This window comes from Zasmidium cellare (genome assembly GCF_010093935.1).
Source record: "Zasmidium cellare ATCC 36951 unplaced genomic scaffold M409scaffold_26, whole genome shotgun sequence".
NCBI lineage: Eukaryota > Fungi > Ascomycota > Dothideomycetes > Mycosphaerellales > Mycosphaerellaceae > Zasmidium > Zasmidium cellare.
In genome coordinates, this window is record NW_022986970.1 from 229,295 (window position 1) to 245,560 (window position 16,266).

The following is a 16,266-nucleotide window of genomic DNA, read 5'->3' on the forward strand; positions in this document are numbered from 1 at the left end:
ACCTCGACGACAGCCTAGCCGCTGTTGACAATTACCAAACTTCTGCTCGTCGGCCTTTCAACTGTTTGCCCATCTGTCAAAGGAAGGGATAGTGAAGCTGTGGTGCATATCAGTCGCAGGCATGATTGATTAACATGGACACGAACACCCAAGCCGAAGATATAAGCCGTCTCTGCCCGTCATGCGCCAGCTTCGACGTACGGGCTCTTTATGCTGCTCTAGCCTCTGCTCCCCGTGGCAAGGATATGGAGTGGCCGCATCTTATCGACCCGGAGAGGGATCCTGATTGTTTGCGCGACGGGGTTCTGCGCTTCCATGCCCTACACCCTAGCCTGTCTGCTCTCCAGGCTTCCGCACAGGCGTGCGACTTCTGTGCCGCCATTTTCGATCAGATGATGCGCCTTCGAGATGGCTTACCATTGTCCGATGACGAAATCCGGAATTCGAAGGAGCAAAATCCAATCTTCATTGAGATGGATCAAAACGACTCGTCAATGAGCAGACCCCATATCATGGCCACTCAGTACTCCGAAGATCCCCTTTCGGAATGGTCCTCGTGCACCCGTTTGGCATATTTTGATGTATGTGGGGCTCCTGGACGTGAACCCCATGACGAGTCTCTGGTCAGCGAAGGCGGGTTCAATCGCGTTCAAGCATCAGACCCAAGTGAGCCAGGATGTCTTGCACTCGCAAAGCAGTGGCTTGACGCCTGCTCGACAAATCACTCAAGATGTCGGTGCCAAGTATCCGAGAAGCTTCCGTTCCGGGTGTTGGATGTGTCTGAGGCTATGCGAGTGGTAAGACTCGTTGCGGGAGACAGTCACTCGGGACGCTATGCTGCGCTGTCCTACTGTTGGGGTGGGGAGCGAGGTTTATGCCTTCTTAACAGCACTAAAGACACCCTTTACAATGGTATTTCGCCTTCTGCTTTCCCCAAAGCTCTCAGCGACGCTGTGGTTGTGACCAAAAGCTTGGGCTTGCGCTATCTGTGGATCGATGCGCTTTGCATTCAGCAGGATGACACCGAGGACTGGGCCCAACAGGCGGCTCAAATGAGTGAAATTTACAAGGGAGCCGCAGTTACGTTGGAAATCGCTTCGGCATCGAAACCAAGTGAGGGCTTTTTAAAGCCTCGGAATAATCTCAAGCCGTATGTGAAGTTGGAATGGCGCCGTCCGGACCAGAAACTCGCAACAGAAGCAGTGCAGCTTCGGCCTGCCGACGAAATCCCGGAGTCGGGGCTGAATGATGCCTACATCTTCTCTCGAGGCTGGACGCTGCAGGAGAGAGCCCTTGCGCCAAGAACGTTGAGCTACGGCAGGCACCAAATGTCGTACGAATGTGTCGAGGGTGTGCAGGATGAGTCAGGGGTTTTTGATGGCGAACTGGGAAGTGGAGTCGGTTATCACTTGCGCAAAGAGACTATGCACACTATTCGTCGTCAGCAGAATTACATCCATCCGTGGCTTCAGATGGCGGTCAAGGCTCTCGCGATCCCGGACCCAATCCGTACCCCCTGGATGATCTTTTCCTTCTTCAACGCTTTACCTCTGTCCCCTTTCCGAAGATTCGAGTCTTGCTACGGGTACTGGAAAGAAATGATAGCACGCTTTTCAGATCGTCAGCTGACGGTGATGGAAGATCGATTGCCAGCCATCGGCGGACTGGCAAAGGAAATTCAGAAGGCCACGAGAGACATGTACTATGCTGGCCACTGGCGCAGCGAGCTTTTGGAATCTCTTGCCTGGGAAGCCAGTCCCGCCTTCAACCCTCACAGCGACAGGCATCGAATCACGCCACTGGATGTCCCAACCGATCACATTTCTGACTGGCCAAACGGCGTCTTCCCCTCAACGTACGTTGCACCCTCTTGGTCGTGGGCATCCGTTCGCACTTCAGTCCACTACTGGCCCCATACCTACCACCGCCTCGCCAAAATTGTCGATGTACGCGTGGTGCCGAAACACGGAGATCCTTTTGGCCGTCTTGAGAGTGGTTATCTTGACATCGTTGGTCAAACGCTGCGCATTCCCACCGTACTACAATCTTGTGAGTCGGCATATCCTTTCCCGGCTCTACACAACTACACTAGAATTATGGCTTTGGCTACTGGACGCTTCAAACAGATCGCTCATTTGGAGGGCAGCGATGCGACGGCCCACGAGTTCTTCCAACATCATCGAGAACATCCGCAGCAAGAGTTTGCGTTCCTCAAAATTCTGCGTCGGAAAGAAGACACCGTCGAATACTGGCTCTTGTTGGAGTCTTGTGGAGACGAGACATGGAGAAGACTCACTCTTTTGCAGATGAATCCTGGGCCACACGACTGGAGGCTGTATTTCGAGGGCCAAAGCGAAGAAACTTGTACACGTCTAAGCGTGAATCGAAACCGTTGGGGTTACTTTGTTAAAGATTCGAAAAAACTGATGGAAGATCATGAAGAGAGGCAGGCCAAGCTGCTGGAGATCGCTTTACGACACGAGCGATTGCGGGCTGAAATCTTCGCTGCCCCTTTCAAGAAAGAGAAACTTCGCATTACCTGAGAGGCGGAGATGCGGCTTGCGGTGTTCTAGAATGTTTACTGTGACATCTGGTATGGCACTCTGTGTCCATGGTCACCCTCTATCCCTATTTCCTCGCCATCGACTAGATGTCTAACACATGCGCCTTTTCCCTCCACGGCCGAAATTGAGTATAGAGTTTTTTGCCAACCTCTAATCTTGTCGTTGCTTTCGATTCCTACGTCTTTGAGGCTTCTCGGGATGCCAATCAAGTTGTGTCATGATATTATCCACTGTATAACTGGTATCTACAATATATGAAGAAATTCGATCATTAGATCCTGCTACCCCCTTTCCTGCCACCTTCTTCTTTCAATATCCGAAAGCGGAAAGGCGTAAAGTTCAACCCAACGTCAGACTTTGCTTTCGGTGGCAAGTAGACCTTCATCGAATCAACAACCACATCATGGATGGCCGTCGCCCCATCAACAAGCAAAATGGAGAGAGCGAAGAGCGGCGGACTACCCAATCTGCCTCTACAAGCCGTCCAGATTTCCGAAGCTGCAATTCATGCGATTGTCAAACACTCTTTACCGGAGCCGAGCGGTAACAATATCGTCATTCAACCTGAAGAGTTCGCTGCATTCAACAACCGCATTTATGCAATTTCTTGTGGTCAGCCGCCCAAGAAGTATATCCTCAAAGTCAATGGCCAACATTTCGACGGCGTGAAAGCTGAGAACGAAGTTGGGTGTTTGCTCTTGAACGAGACATATTGCCCTAGCGTTCCAGTCCCACGAGTAGTGGCTTGGTCAACGGGTGGTAGGGTTGTCTCAAGGCGGCATAAAGATGGTACCATAATCAAGAAGATCGTTCAGGAGCTGGACGTCGGAGTGCCAGGTTGGATTCTGATGACTCGCGTCGCTGGAAAACCTTTGGACATTACAAAATTGACGCCCGCGCAAAAGACTTCCATCATCGACCAACTAGTTCGCATCACTTTGTGTTGGCGTCGGAACATCCCCTGGTCAGTCTGGGCAGGTGATATCAGATTTGAACCACACCATTCCAAGTATTCCCGGTACCGGCCTGCCACTAGGACGTCGTTGCCGAACCTATCGATATATGGCCTTCAAGGGATGGGCAAAGGGAGAGCACCACCTATGGGTACTATGCTGAGCTACTGGCAGCTCAACCTACGCTGCTTGACCGACGAGCTTGAAAGTGAGCAAGTTTTGGTGCCGAATCGTGAGCCCTTGTCGTCAATACTGCACGACTGTATTGAGAACGTTCTGCCACGTCTATCAATCCTCAAGCAAAACCAGACTCACGAATTCGTGTTCACGCACGCAGACTTTGGACCTCACAACGTCCTGGTATCGGATTACTACCCTTCAATTATTACTGCTGTTCTTGATTTCGAGTTTTGCGGTTTCTTCCCCACGTGGAGTCAATTCTTCGCCTACGTGACGAATGACGTTTTGTTGAATGAGGAGGGCAATCAGAATCCCGACTGGCCCCCGGACATGTATACGAAGTACGTACAGTCACTCGCGCAGCAGGGTGTGGCTACGCCCTACGGACACGAGGCAACGAGAGAGTGGAAAGAGTTGGCAAATCTCATGAAGATGGAGATGAACATTGCGCCGAGATGGATGATGGGAGCTCAAAAGGTAGAACGCGAGGCACTTGATAAAGCTAGGACTGCTGTTGAGGTGGCGGTTGATCGATTGAGGAGTCTATCTCAGGAAGACAGTAGACGACCGTAAGGTCCACATCAGTCTGAAATGATGAGTAAGATGACACAAGACGACTACAAGCTCGCATCATCGCGGCCGGCCTTCCCTCCTGCCAGATACCCAAAAATGTCTCCAGACAGGCCATGTTCAAAAAGTCAGACTCCCAACATACATTCTGGAACGGAGATTCGCAGTGTTAGAACTCAAAGTTTCATCTGCCCAGTCTAGCGCAGCGACATGGTCTCTCTTGTGGGGGTATCGAAAAGCGGCCACTAACGGGATCACGATGGTCAATGAGACGACCGTCCATTTGGTCGCCTTTGTAAGCCAGAATGCTAAGAGCAATTTGCTACCCCATGGGCCAGCTGAACTCCAAGGCGTGGCGATGCCGCCTCCGGTCTGTATGGCCTCGAACATTGAGCTTGCTCGTGGTTTGCATCTCCGACTCGCATTACATGCAGAACAAGCTAGACAAAGGAAAGATCGAAGTACTCAGTCCTGTGCAGATGTATATGGAGCCAGATCTCTACGCTAACCTACGTTCGTACTCCTGTAGCTAAGCAGCATTCACATGCTCGGCCGACCGCGTTATCCGAGCAAGGCTGCCGGCCGAACTCACAGCTCAAAACATTCACGCATCATCATTGGTTGCTCTCAGATCGAAACTACTCTGTGCCGCCGGCAGGAGTCTATTATTCAATCTTCATTCCGTGACATCATCACAGTCATCACTCTATACGGTTCGATACGCTCTTTCTCAGCCTCACGCGCCGGACCTACGAGCGAAATCCAATCCGGTCCGCTGCAGGGTCTATCTGAACTACCCTCTTTCGTATTCCATACGTTAAGCGAGAATTGAGGCTCGAACAACATCGACGACATCAACACGGCATGCCGACCAAGAAGGGGTATATAGAGGACGTGATGGCTCCGCTATCAAGTGTCCATCATCATCACCATCAAAACAAAGATCAACAAGTCAAAAAAGACAACAACACAATCACCATCAAAACAAGAATTTTATGGTCTTCAGCAAGCTCCTACGATTGACTACCAAATCACCAAACCCAACCCATCTCCATCCACTCCACGCCAAAATGTCCACCAACACCGCCGCCTGGCTCACCAGCCCCAAGGTCCACCCCTTCGAAATCAAGCCCGCCCCAATGTGGGAACCCCAAGGCACCGAAATCCTCATCCGCAACAAAGCCATCGCCATAAACCTCATTGACGCCTCCCTGCAGAAAATCGCCATGATCCCTATGCCCTACCCGTCCATCGTCGGCCACGACGTTGCCGGCGAGGTGGTCGCTCTCGGACCGGAACACAAGCGTTTCAAGAAAGGCGATAGGGTGTTGGGCATGGCCGTGGGGATCGGAAAGGAGAAGAAGAATAACGAGAATGCGTTTCAGCAGTTTACGGTTTTGCAGTCGCATATGGCGACGGAGATACCGGAGGGGATGGCGTTCGAGGAGGCCGCTGTGATTCCGCTGGGGCTTTCGACGGCGGCTTGTGGGTTGTTCCAGGAGAAGCCGTGTTTGGGGTTGCGGTATCCTACTGAGCCGAGAGGGAAGGCGACCGGGCAGACGGTTTTGGTTTGGGGTGGTTCGTCGAGTGTTGGCGCGAATGGGATTCAGCTGGCGGTTGCGGCTGGGTATGAAGTTGTTGCGACTGCGTCGCCGAAGAATTTTGAGGTTGTTAAGAAGCTTGGTGCGAGCCAGGTCTTGGACTACAACGCTTCGACGATTGAAGATGGTCTTGTCGCTGCGTTCAAGGGCAAGCAGCTCGCGGGTGTTCTGGACTGCATCGGTGGACAAGCATGTACCACTTCCGTCAACGTTGTCAAAAGGGTTGCGGGAACTGGAATCGTCACAACGACAAAAGGTGGAGCTGAGAAGGGAGTTGAAGGTGTCACTGTGCAGCGACTCTTCGGCGTGACGTTGAAGGACAATGGCGTTGGAAAGGCGGTGTTTGAGGACTACCTTCCAAAGGCTTTGAAGGCTGGGACTTTTGTCCCTGCGCCGGCACCGGTTGTTGTTGGCAAGGGATTGGAGTCTGTGCAGACCGCTGTGGATAGGATTTTGAAGGGTGTGTCGGCTCAGAAGCTGGTAGTTAGCCTTGAGTAACCATGCAGTGAAGCAAAATGTGATTTGCAAGCACTAGCAGAGATCCATGCTTGGTACATTGGTGACATTTTGTAAGCCCACAACACACAGTAGTTTCGACCACTCCCACTGATAGACCATATGCCTTTGTTTAAGTGATCAACAACCGCAGAGACTCAGCCAAGAGCCTACAAAACACAACGTCTCAGTTCAGCATACAATTCTAGTCCCATGCCAGTCTTGATGGCGGTGGCATAGCTTCTGATGCGTGTCTTGAGTCGAGGCAGCCGCCGTTAGCCCTCCCACACGGTGCCTACACACTTGTGACGCCTATTGAACAAAGTATTCCGTCTCTGCCACAAAATGTCTTCGCTCACAACGCTCTTCCCACCAGCACACTTCTCTACGTCCGATCATCTCTCTTGCTCCATCCTTATCCGAGATGTCCGACACATAGAACACCCATCTTGCACCCGTCGCACTTTTAGCCAGAAGCAGAAACCACTCCAACAATCCATCCGTCACATAGAGTGCTCTCGCACCTCGACCGAAAGAACGAAGAAACAAAAGGCCGTACGTACGAGCACCACCGAGCAACCGAGTGAAGGAGCCACAGCCTCGTCCGAGCTCGGACCCCTGTCGGCCGAGGCGTCGGCCTAGATCTTGACATTCACTTTGACCTAGTATGCAGGAACAGGATGCTACCATGGAAATTGTGGCGCGAGATGGACGCTTTGTACAGGTGTGTAGAGGAACTGCGGGAGGTTGTTTGAAGATCCTGCACTTCATGGGGACTTGGCGTTGGTGATGTCGGGTTGTACGTAATGTCCGGGCCATCGTTTGGGCGAAGTTGAGATGGGATATATCTTGTGCGACAGGCCTTGAGGATGGTTAGGTCCACACGCGTCTAGAGGCACAACCCAGCTTGTGAGACCGAAAGCAGCCAAGAAGTCCTACCAAAATGGACCCTGAAGAGAAGCCTCAAGACACATCCTCGCGCCCAAGCAGCGATGCCAACGTCGAAGCACCATCACCTCCACCGCCTCAACAAGCACTAGCAGGCCCAACACCGCCTCCAAATGGCGGACTCACAGCATGGATGCAAGTCGCGGGAAGTTTCCTGCTTTACTTCAACACATGGTAAGACACTGCACCACACGTACCTTTAGACAAGCTCAACTGACACTTTCACGGGGGTATCTTAAATGCCTTCGGCGCATATCAAACGTACTACGAATCCGGTCAACTCTTCCACGCATCCTCATCCGACATCTCCTGGATCGGGTCGATTGAGGCTTTCCTCTTGCTGATCATGGGCGTCTTCGCGGGACCGATATATGATCGGGGATACCTACGTCTGTTGCTGATCAGTGGGGCTTTCTTGGTGGTGTTCGGGCATATGATGCTCAGTCTCTGCCATGCATACTGGGAAATCATACTCGCACAAGGTGTCGTGATAGGTGTGGGGACTGGACTGCTATTCGTCCCCTGCGTTGCGATCAATGCGCAATACTTCAGCACAAGACTTGGGCTTGCGGTTGGCATCGCTACAGCTGGATCTTCACTCGGAGGAGTGATATATCCTATCGTGCTTTACAGATTGATCAACGAAATCGGGTTCGCCTGGGCCGTACGGATCGAAGGCTTTCTCGCACTGGCGACACTCCTCATTCCGCTGGCTCTGCTGAAACTCCGAGTCAAGCCACCGAAAGTCAGAGCCATCATCGACTGGAGCGCCTTCGTCGATGTGCAGTTCATGAGCTTCGTCCTCTCCGGACTCATTGCATACATGGGCATCTTCGTGTTCTTCTTCTACGTCGCCTACTACAGCCAAGATCAACACTTCCTCGGCACGGCGATGTCGTTTTATGTGGTACCGATCTTCAATGCGGCGTCGTGCTTTGGACGGAGTCTACCAAACGCGTTGGCAGATAAGACCGGTTCGTTCAATCTGCTGGCTCCGGGGACATTCCTGGCTGGAGTGTTTATGCTCTGCTTCATGGCGGTCTCGTCTGGGGCTGGCATCATCGTCCTGGCGATATTCACGGGTTTTATTAGTGGTGTCATGATTGGCATGCCGCCGCTTTGCTTCGTGGCGATGACGCCGGACAAGTCGAAGCTAGGGACGAGAATCGGGATGGGATATGCGATCATGGGGTTTGGAATCCTCGCCGGTGGACCTGGTGGCGGTGGGATCTTGGGGGATAAGCCTCCTTTGGACTGGACGGGCATTTGGACTTTTGGTGGTGTATCGGCTTGTGTTGCTGGATTGGGCTTTTGGGGGGTGAGAGTGATTAAGTTTGGCTGGAAGGTCAACAAAAAGGCGTGAGAATGGATATTGGCGTATCAGGTGGTTCAAGAACTATCCGACGTCTCGGCAGCTACATAGCAAGGCTAAGCGGATACAGCTTTCGATTCTGAATAGACAGAAATGATTCCAATTGAGACGGTCAAGTTGATGAGAATAGGATAGATGGATATGGATTGGTATCGAGACGTCGTCGTAGCTGAGCGCCTCGGCTCGCTCCGAGATTCGTCTGCCCGCCCGCCTGCTCGTGCTTCTCCAACTTCACGTTGTCTCTTGATCAACACCCCACGCGATCTGAATAAACACGCCCAAACACCAGTCGAATGCTGTCCGAGCCATGCGACAGCCACTACATCACAGCCACGCCGAGCTATGAACGATGAGCCCTCGACCTCCGCACAGCCCGCCCAAGATGACATCCCACCAGCACCCCATGCGCTGCCTAGTGCGAAGCAGATCGAAGAGAGGAGGAAGAAGAACAGGGAAAACTTCAATAAGAGACGTGGAGAGCTGCTGGACGACCTCATCAAGAGCGTCGACTTACTCGTCTATGCCGAGCTGAGCACCATCTACTATATGGAGTACGATAAGCGATGGATGAGTTCTGAGACAGCACACGGCTAACAGCAGGCAGCTGCTCATTCTTGACATTCCTCCTACGCGCCGTCGTACAGCTCATATGGCTTACGCCCAAGCCGGCCATGTTTCCTGAACCTCCCCCGAACCGGCCGTACATCGGCATGATCTTCGGCACCAATATCCTGTGTCTGCTGCTACACATGTGGAGCAGCGCACCGTCGGCAGGGGAAGCAACAAGAGGATATCTGCATGGGGGCATGGCGATGGACTTCATAGGTCAGAAAGGGCCATCGAGCAAGCTGCATTTGCTTCTACTGGACTTGCTTGTCGTGCTTCTACAGACAGTACACCTCTCAGTCCTGGTCTTGCGACAGAGACTGAGACAGAGCCCAGCGATTGCGGTCACGACATCGACAGGAAGCCAGTATCCAGCGCAACCCACTTCTACGGGTCAGACGGTGGAGGACGAAGAGCGGGGTGTGCGGCGCTCAGTTGAGCAAGAGAATCGCGATGCCATAGAGATGCAGACCTTGAACCCAGCAGGCACGGCGGCAGAATCGACACAGACTACGAACGAGGAAGCCTCTTCCGAGCAAGAAGCCCTGTTAGCATCAACTTCGATGCCCCAACACACCGACGCTCGCATCTTCGACGCCTTTAATTCTGGGCAGATCGTCCTTGGAGACTTCGACCTGCTCAAGACGGTGAAGGAACAATTCTTGGCGTATCAAAAGGCACCACGGGACGCGAATTTAGCAGAGGCAAATCGTCTCATGCGGGAGAGACTTGCAGCTCGAATGCTTAGGTGGCGGTTCGAGGCGCCTACGGTTATGGGAAGGACTGTTGGATAGCTTCTACATAGCGAATCTCATCGAAGATGTTAGTCTCGTGGGACTGGAAGATGAGGCTTCAGCGAGGAGTACATTGAATTCTCTACTCATACCTTGACTAAGATGGATGTTGAATTTAGTGGCTTTTGCCAGACCCGGGAGCCATGCATAGGCATACAATCAATCAATGGCTACTGTCGGGTTAGGTAACTGCCAAGTAAATGAACAGGTAAGCTTAGATTGAAGTTCCGATCAATTCGACATCGGACGCGAAAGCGAAAGCGATCAGCATGTTGTTGCATCGAATTCAAAGAAGGGCAGTGGAAATCTTCTCCAATGCTTCAAACCCCTACCTTAGCCTACAAAGAAACGACACCTTCCTACATGACCTGATAGTGCGAGAAAAGATGATTGAGCAGCAATCCCTGATCCTTCCCAAGGGCGATATCACCGTAGATGTCGCCATCATCGACACAACCACTCGAATCGGTGGCGTACCAGGGTCACACTACATGGCCCCAGCGACGAAATACCCTTCACTCTCCAAGTCCATCGCCCCCAAACCCAGCCATAGCTTCCTCATCACCCATCCACCTTCTAATACCCGGGTGCTTTTCGACCTGGGCCTCCGCATTGACTGGCAAATCGCCACGTCTCGACCTATCCTCCGATCCATTCAGAATGGTAGTATGCGCGTGCGTGTTGAGAAAGACGTCGCTAGTATTCTTTATGAGGGTGGTGTCGACCCGGCGAGCATCGACGCGGTGGTCTTTTCCCATCATCATTTCGACCACACTGGCGATCCCACGCGCTTCTCGCAGACGATGAAAGTGGTCGTAGGGCCCGGCTATCGCGAGGCGTACTTGCCAGGTTGGCCGGCTGCGAAGCAGAAATGGGAGACAACCAGCGATTTGTACCGCGGTCGGGACGTGGTCGAGATATCGTATGCGAATTCACTTACATCTGGGCGTGGGCTGCGCATCGGCGGCTTTGAAACATATGATTACTTCGGCGATGGGGCCTTTTATCTGCTCCATACGCCTGGACATACAGTCGGGCATCTCTCCGCGCTGGCGAGAACCACCCTTCCGGCACATGACTCGGACACAGCGACGTTCATATTCTTGGGCGGAGATGTCGCACACGAGTGCGCGCTTCTCCGACCAAGCGCTGCGCATCCGCTACCGGATCAAATTAGCAGTCGTGATGGCCCGCGTGTGCATGCGCTCCATCGCGAATACACCGTCAACGATGGCGGAGAGACGGCGAAGAAGAGCCCGTTTTGTACGGCGACCGGCCCCCACAGCGATGTTGCTGCAGCGCAGCAGAGCATCGACGCCCTCCAGGCCTTCGACGGGGCGAGTAATGTCTTTGTGGCACTGGCGCACGACCCAGATCTTTTGGATGTTGTCGAGCTGTTTCCTGGCGTTGCGAATCAGTGGAGAAAGAGGGGTTGGAAGGAGAGATGTCATTGGAGATTTTTGAAGGCGCTGTTTCCTGAACTTGGGTTTGGATGGGTGGGGGAGCGGGAAAATAAGATGTGACGGGATGGAGTTGTCTTTATGGGCGAGTAGTCGAGGTATGGAGGGAGCACGAGTTGGAATCGGGAGCCTCAAGGGGCGCCTTGTGGAGAGAGTGGCGCTGGGGCATAAGCCGTAACTGCTCAGCTCTATATGGAACTATGTGGCGGACAAGAATAGTCACAAAGAGAGTAAATGAATGATGCGAAGTCCTAATCCCTGTCACCTGCCACGAGGGCTTGGCGGGGTGACGAATGCGGAGCTCGGATCAGATCCGACATGCTCCGTACGAGACGACCACCAAAGTGACCTCGAGGATTCATTGTCGTCGTCGTGAGCAAGTTTCACTTCCCTACAACCACATGCCGTGCATACGATGATAGTGGATCGCACAACACTGCAGAAGAGTAGACGAAGAAGAAGATGACACAAGATGCAGTCGGCGAACGTATGTTCTCCCTCAACCACATCCACACCAGGCCATCAACGCTGACAAGACGCTCTTCTCACTCACAGTAACACCCCGCTGGGAAGACATCCCCCTCTCTGCCCTCCGCGCCGAACTCGCCCGCCGCCAGTCCGAAGAGAACACCCGCCCAACATGCGGCTCCAGCGACCGCTCACACCACTACAACCTCGCCGCACACGTCTTCGCCCTCTTCCTAATCCTCTTCCTCTCCACCCTCGCCTGCTCCTTCCCCCTCATAATTCGAAGATTCCCGCGCCTGCCGGTCCCTAACCATGCGCTCTTCATCAGCCGACACTTCGGCACGGGGGTCCTCATCGCGACGGCGTTTGTGCATCTCCTGCCGACGGCGTATTTGAACCTCACGGATGATTGTCTGCCGCCGTTCTGGACGAAGGTCTACCCGGAGATGCCGGGTTTCATTGCGATGATTAGCGTCATGGTGGTGGTGGGGATTGAGATGTTCTTTGCGACACGAGGCGCCGGGCATAGTCATCATGTGGATTTTGAGCGGTTGAGGGGTGGGGAGGTGGAGGAACGACCAGCTGTTGGGAGGAGGTCGGAGAGTTTCAATAGGTTCAGGACGTTGCCTTTACGAGGGGAGGAGGATATACCGCTGGAGGAGCAGAGGAGTCTGTATATGGATTCTCCCGGGGCGCCTGCTACACCACCGAAGGACTCGAGTTCGTTGAATAAACCTCTGCCCCCGGAGCCGGATGCGGATGATAATGACTCGGATTTGGATTTGGACGAGTTGGATCCTGTTGCGGACGATACACAGCCTTTGACTGGACGAGCGAATGACGATGAGGACGAGGATGAGGTAGACCTACCATCTGCGAATGGCCATGCGAATGGGCATGTGCGTCCGAACAAGCATAAGCGAACTGTGTCATGGGCAGATCAACAAGGTGAAGCACCATCTTACGACAACCCTGGGAAGCCCTCACCAGAAGAGCAACGTCTCATTCTTCAATGTCTAATGCTTGAAGCTGGGATTCTATTCCACAGCGTCTTCATTGGACTGGCTGTATCAGTCAGCACAGGGTCCGCCTTTGTGGTCCTCCTGATCGCTATCTCATTCCACCAAACGTTCGAAGGTCTGGCTCTGGGTTCGCGGATTGCCTCCATCGGCACATTCTCCACGGAAAGCTTGAGACCCTGGGTGATGTGTTTGCTGTATGGCATCACCACGCCTGTCGGGCAAGCAATTGGGTTGGGAGTCCAAGGGTTGTATGATCCCGAGAGCGAGTTTGGGCTCTTAATGGTTGGCATAATGAATGCCATCAGCTCCGGGTTGTTGTTGTACGCGGGTTTGGTCCAGCTTTTGGCGGAAGACTTCCTCAGCGACAGCAGTTATGTGGAGTTACGAGGCAAGCGGCGGTTACAGGCGTGCGGAGCCGTCGTTGCTGGAGCGTTGCTCATGGCCTTGGTCGGAGTCTGGGCGTAGCCATAGAGTTGTGAATAAAGTCTTGTTGTCCACCCAACATCCATTCCTCGTCTCTAGAATGGCCTCCTCTCCAGAAACTTGGTCAGATCCTCCTTCGTCGCCACCCCCAACACAAACCGCCTCCCGAAATCCGTCACCACCGCAAACTCCTGCTTCGAACCACCCATCCCCTCCCCCTCGAAAAACCCCTCCAACTCCTCCAGTTTCGTCTCCATCGTGATCAATCGATACTTCTTCCCCTTCCTCTTGAACCTGATCATCGCCTTCTCCACATGATCGCTATCTTTCACCTCCCCGCTCTTCAGCAGCGATTGCAGGTGCGGGATGGAGATGTAGCCCATTAGGGATTTGTCTTCGGGGTGGATTACGGTGAGGTGCGTGTAGTCGCGTTCGTAGGCGGCCATGAGGGCGTGCGAGATGGGGCTGTGCGGGGAGGTGCTGAGGGCGGGTGGGGGGTCGAGGTCTTCGACTGTGGCCTGAAGTGGAGGTGTTAGTGAGGTTTTGAAGGGATGAGATGGGAAGAGGTGGACGAACGCCTCTGTATTTATTTGCCCATGGCGATTTCTCGCGCGGTTCGCCTGTGCTTGTTGTTGTTGCTGCTGCCATTGTTGTGGGAGGGAGAGGGGTATATCGCGGGGATTATCAGATGGGGTGAAGTTCAATGGTGTTGATCGTGGACGGGATCTACTCGAAATTGCCGGGCCGGGGTTGTACGAAGTCAACGGCTACGTCAGAAGCTGGGAGCTGGAGGAGCTGGAGGAGGATGGTGAGGCTCGCCTATTCCACCACCTTGTTGCCGTGTAACCGACTTCCCGTATCCAGCTTCAACTTTCTCTGTCTTCTTTGTCCTGGGGACATTGACGAGCTGTTGACTCTGCACTGCTGAGCAGGTGAGCTACGGAGGTGAGTCTATCGACACTCCCAAAGGCCATTGCAGCCATTGCGGCCATGCCGAGCGATGGGCATAAGCAATGCGCTGGATCAATCCGGAGATAAACAACAATATCCCGACTGACCACCCCCTTCGCCAACAGACACCACCGCAACCATGTCGCTCTTCCCGTCCATGAGCGCCCTGAGCGCCACCTTCGGCAATGCCACGCCCTACGCCATGAACACCCAACCCGCGCCCCAACGCAAGTCCATCGCCCACCTCTACCAGTCCTGGGACGTCACCGAAGACGCGCAAAAGAAGGCCACACAGCTCAGCGATGCCGCCGCCAAGGAGCTCCAGAAGGCCTCCAGCGCCGCCCAGGACAAGGTCGGCAAGATCGAGCTCTACAGCGGGAAGTACTATGCTACTTGGTAAGGCATGCATGCGAGCGTCCGCGCGTTTCAAGACGTACTCATACGAGGCACAGCACCTTTGGTGGTCTCATGGCTTGCGGCCTCACGCACTGGGGCGTCACACCCCTCGACCTCGTCAAGTGCCGTCGCCAGGTCGACAGCAAGCTCTACAAGGGCAACATCGACGGCTGGCGCACCATCATCCGCCAGGAGGGCTTCTCCGGCGTCTACACCGGCGGCTCGCCCACGTTCTTCGGCTACTCCGTCCAAGGTGCGCTGAAATACGGCTGCTACGAGTTCTTCAAGAAGTTCTACTCCGACTTGGCCGGCGAGGAGAATGCGGTTCGCTATAAGACTTATATCTACCTTGCTGGATCTGCCTCTGCGGAGTTCTTCGCCGATATTGGTCTTTGTCCGTTTGAGGCTGTCAAGGTTCGTATGCAGACTACGATTCCTCCATTTGCGAAGGGAACGTGGGATGGCATCAGCAAGATTGTCGCGTCTGAAGGTATTGGCGGGTAAGTACACGAAGGCCACTAAATTGTCTGGACATTTGCTAACGTTCATTATCCAGTCTCTACAAGGGGATCACCCCACTCTGGGGCCGTCAAATCCCGTACACCATGATGAAGTTTGCCTCCTTTGAAACGATCGTCGAAATGATCTACCACCGTCTTCCAGGCCAGAAGTCCGACTACTCCAAGGGTGCTCAGACTGGTGTTGCTTTCACCGGTGGTTACCTCGCTGGTATTCTCTGCGCCATCATCTCTCACCCTGCCGATGTTATGGTTTCCAAGCTCAACGCCAACCGCACTCCTGGTGAATCATTCGGCGGTGCCACTTCGCGAATCTACAAGGAAATCGGCTTTGGCGGTCTTTGGGCTGGTCTGCCTATTCGGTGAGTTTCAAAGGAAAAAAGAGACTGAGAATGATTGAATATATGCTGATGTGTTAAACAGTATCGTCATGATTGGTACTCTCACTGGTCTGCAATGGATGATCTACGACTCGTTCAAGATCTTCATGGGTCTTCCAACCACCGGAGGCGGCGGCGAGCAAAAGAAGTAGACAACGACCTGTCATGCAAAGGTACCATTTGATCGATGAGGTGAGAGCGTATGATTCTGGCGGAGAATAGACATTCAGAAGAGGCGTTGTCTTGTACCGTGAGAGACATGAGATCCATGTCCGCATAGTAAGCGGCAATAGTATTTTGCTGTTTCACTGACGAGGTTATGGGCAAATTCAAGGGTATTGAACTTTTTGTTGTTATCAGCATATCGGACATCCACTCCCAACTCCCAACTCCAACTCTTCCTCCATCCCGAACATCGGAACCAACTCCGCCTGCCCAACAAACTCCTTGTTACTTTTCCCGCCCATCACTTTGTCATATCAGATCTGATCAGATGTCCTTTCCAATATCATCTTCACATGTCCCTCGCGCTGGACGAGCGCACCAATAACAAGCTCCAGCCTTA

General features: G+C 53.3%; 9 protein-coding genes across 9 annotated transcripts; 8 read left to right on the top strand and 1 right to left on the bottom strand.

Moving 5' to 3' along the window:
• Positions 1 to 134: 134 nt before the first annotated feature.
• On the top strand, positions 135 to 2,543 carry M409DRAFT_56648 (uncharacterized protein; the record flags this gene model as incomplete). Its single annotated transcript, XM_033813360.1, has 1 exon — positions 135 to 2,543. One exon carries the CDS (start codon positions 135 to 137, stop codon positions 2,541 to 2,543), a length of 2,409 nt encoding a protein of 802 aa, XP_033665264.1.
• A 455-nt stretch (positions 2,544 to 2,998) lies between these two features.
• On the top strand, positions 2,999 to 4,270 carry M409DRAFT_25254 (uncharacterized protein; the record flags this gene model as incomplete). Its single annotated transcript, XM_033807609.1, has 1 exon — positions 2,999 to 4,270. One exon carries the CDS (start codon positions 2,999 to 3,001, stop codon positions 4,268 to 4,270), a length of 1,272 nt encoding a protein of 423 aa, XP_033665265.1.
• Positions 4,271 to 5,337: 1,067 nt separating this feature from the next.
• M409DRAFT_37069 (uncharacterized protein) lies at positions 5,338 to 6,366 on the top strand (the record flags this gene model as incomplete). Its single annotated transcript, XM_033810665.1, has 1 exon — positions 5,338 to 6,366. One exon carries the CDS (start codon positions 5,338 to 5,340, stop codon positions 6,364 to 6,366), a length of 1,029 nt encoding a protein of 342 aa, XP_033665266.1.
• A 786-nt stretch (positions 6,367 to 7,152) lies between these two features.
• M409DRAFT_67893 (uncharacterized protein) lies at positions 7,153 to 8,674 on the top strand (the record flags this gene model as incomplete). The annotated part of the gene is made up of 3 exons (XM_033817600.1): positions 7,153 to 7,162; positions 7,332 to 7,450; positions 7,640 to 8,674. 3 exons carry the CDS (start codon positions 7,153 to 7,155, stop codon positions 8,672 to 8,674), a joined length of 1,164 nt encoding a protein of 387 aa, XP_033665267.1.
• Positions 8,675 to 9,025: 351 nt separating this feature from the next.
• Positions 9,026 to 10,083, top strand: M409DRAFT_25257 (uncharacterized protein; the record flags this gene model as incomplete). Its single annotated transcript, XM_033807610.1, has 2 exons — positions 9,026 to 9,234; positions 9,288 to 10,083. The coding sequence occupies 2 exons, from the start codon at positions 9,026 to 9,028 to the stop codon at positions 10,081 to 10,083; spliced, it is 1,005 nt and encodes a 334-aa protein (XP_033665268.1).
• Positions 10,084 to 10,469: 386 nt separating this feature from the next.
• Positions 10,470 to 11,606, top strand: M409DRAFT_67895 (uncharacterized protein; the record flags this gene model as incomplete). Its single annotated transcript, XM_033817601.1, has 1 exon — positions 10,470 to 11,606. One exon carries the CDS (start codon positions 10,470 to 10,472, stop codon positions 11,604 to 11,606), a length of 1,137 nt encoding a protein of 378 aa, XP_033665269.1.
• A 399-nt stretch (positions 11,607 to 12,005) lies between these two features.
• M409DRAFT_67896 (uncharacterized protein) lies at positions 12,006 to 13,498 on the top strand (the record flags this gene model as incomplete). Its single annotated transcript, XM_033817602.1, has 2 exons — positions 12,006 to 12,030; positions 12,099 to 13,498. 2 exons carry the CDS (start codon positions 12,006 to 12,008, stop codon positions 13,496 to 13,498), a joined length of 1,425 nt encoding a protein of 474 aa, XP_033665270.1.
• A 53-nt stretch (positions 13,499 to 13,551) lies between these two features.
• M409DRAFT_25260 (uncharacterized protein) lies at positions 13,552 to 14,104 on the bottom strand (the record flags this gene model as incomplete). The annotated part of the gene is made up of 2 exons (XM_033807611.1): positions 13,552 to 13,974; positions 14,033 to 14,104. The coding sequence occupies 2 exons, from the start codon at positions 14,102 to 14,104 to the stop codon at positions 13,552 to 13,554; spliced, it is 495 nt and encodes a 164-aa protein (XP_033665271.1).
• A 442-nt stretch (positions 14,105 to 14,546) lies between these two features.
• M409DRAFT_25261 (uncharacterized protein) lies at positions 14,547 to 15,853 on the top strand (the record flags this gene model as incomplete). Its single annotated transcript, XM_033807612.1, has 4 exons — positions 14,547 to 14,803; positions 14,860 to 15,303; positions 15,360 to 15,683; positions 15,745 to 15,853. The coding sequence occupies 4 exons, from the start codon at positions 14,547 to 14,549 to the stop codon at positions 15,851 to 15,853; spliced, it is 1,134 nt and encodes a 377-aa protein (XP_033665272.1).
• Between the last annotated feature and the right edge of the window lie 413 nt (positions 15,854 to 16,266).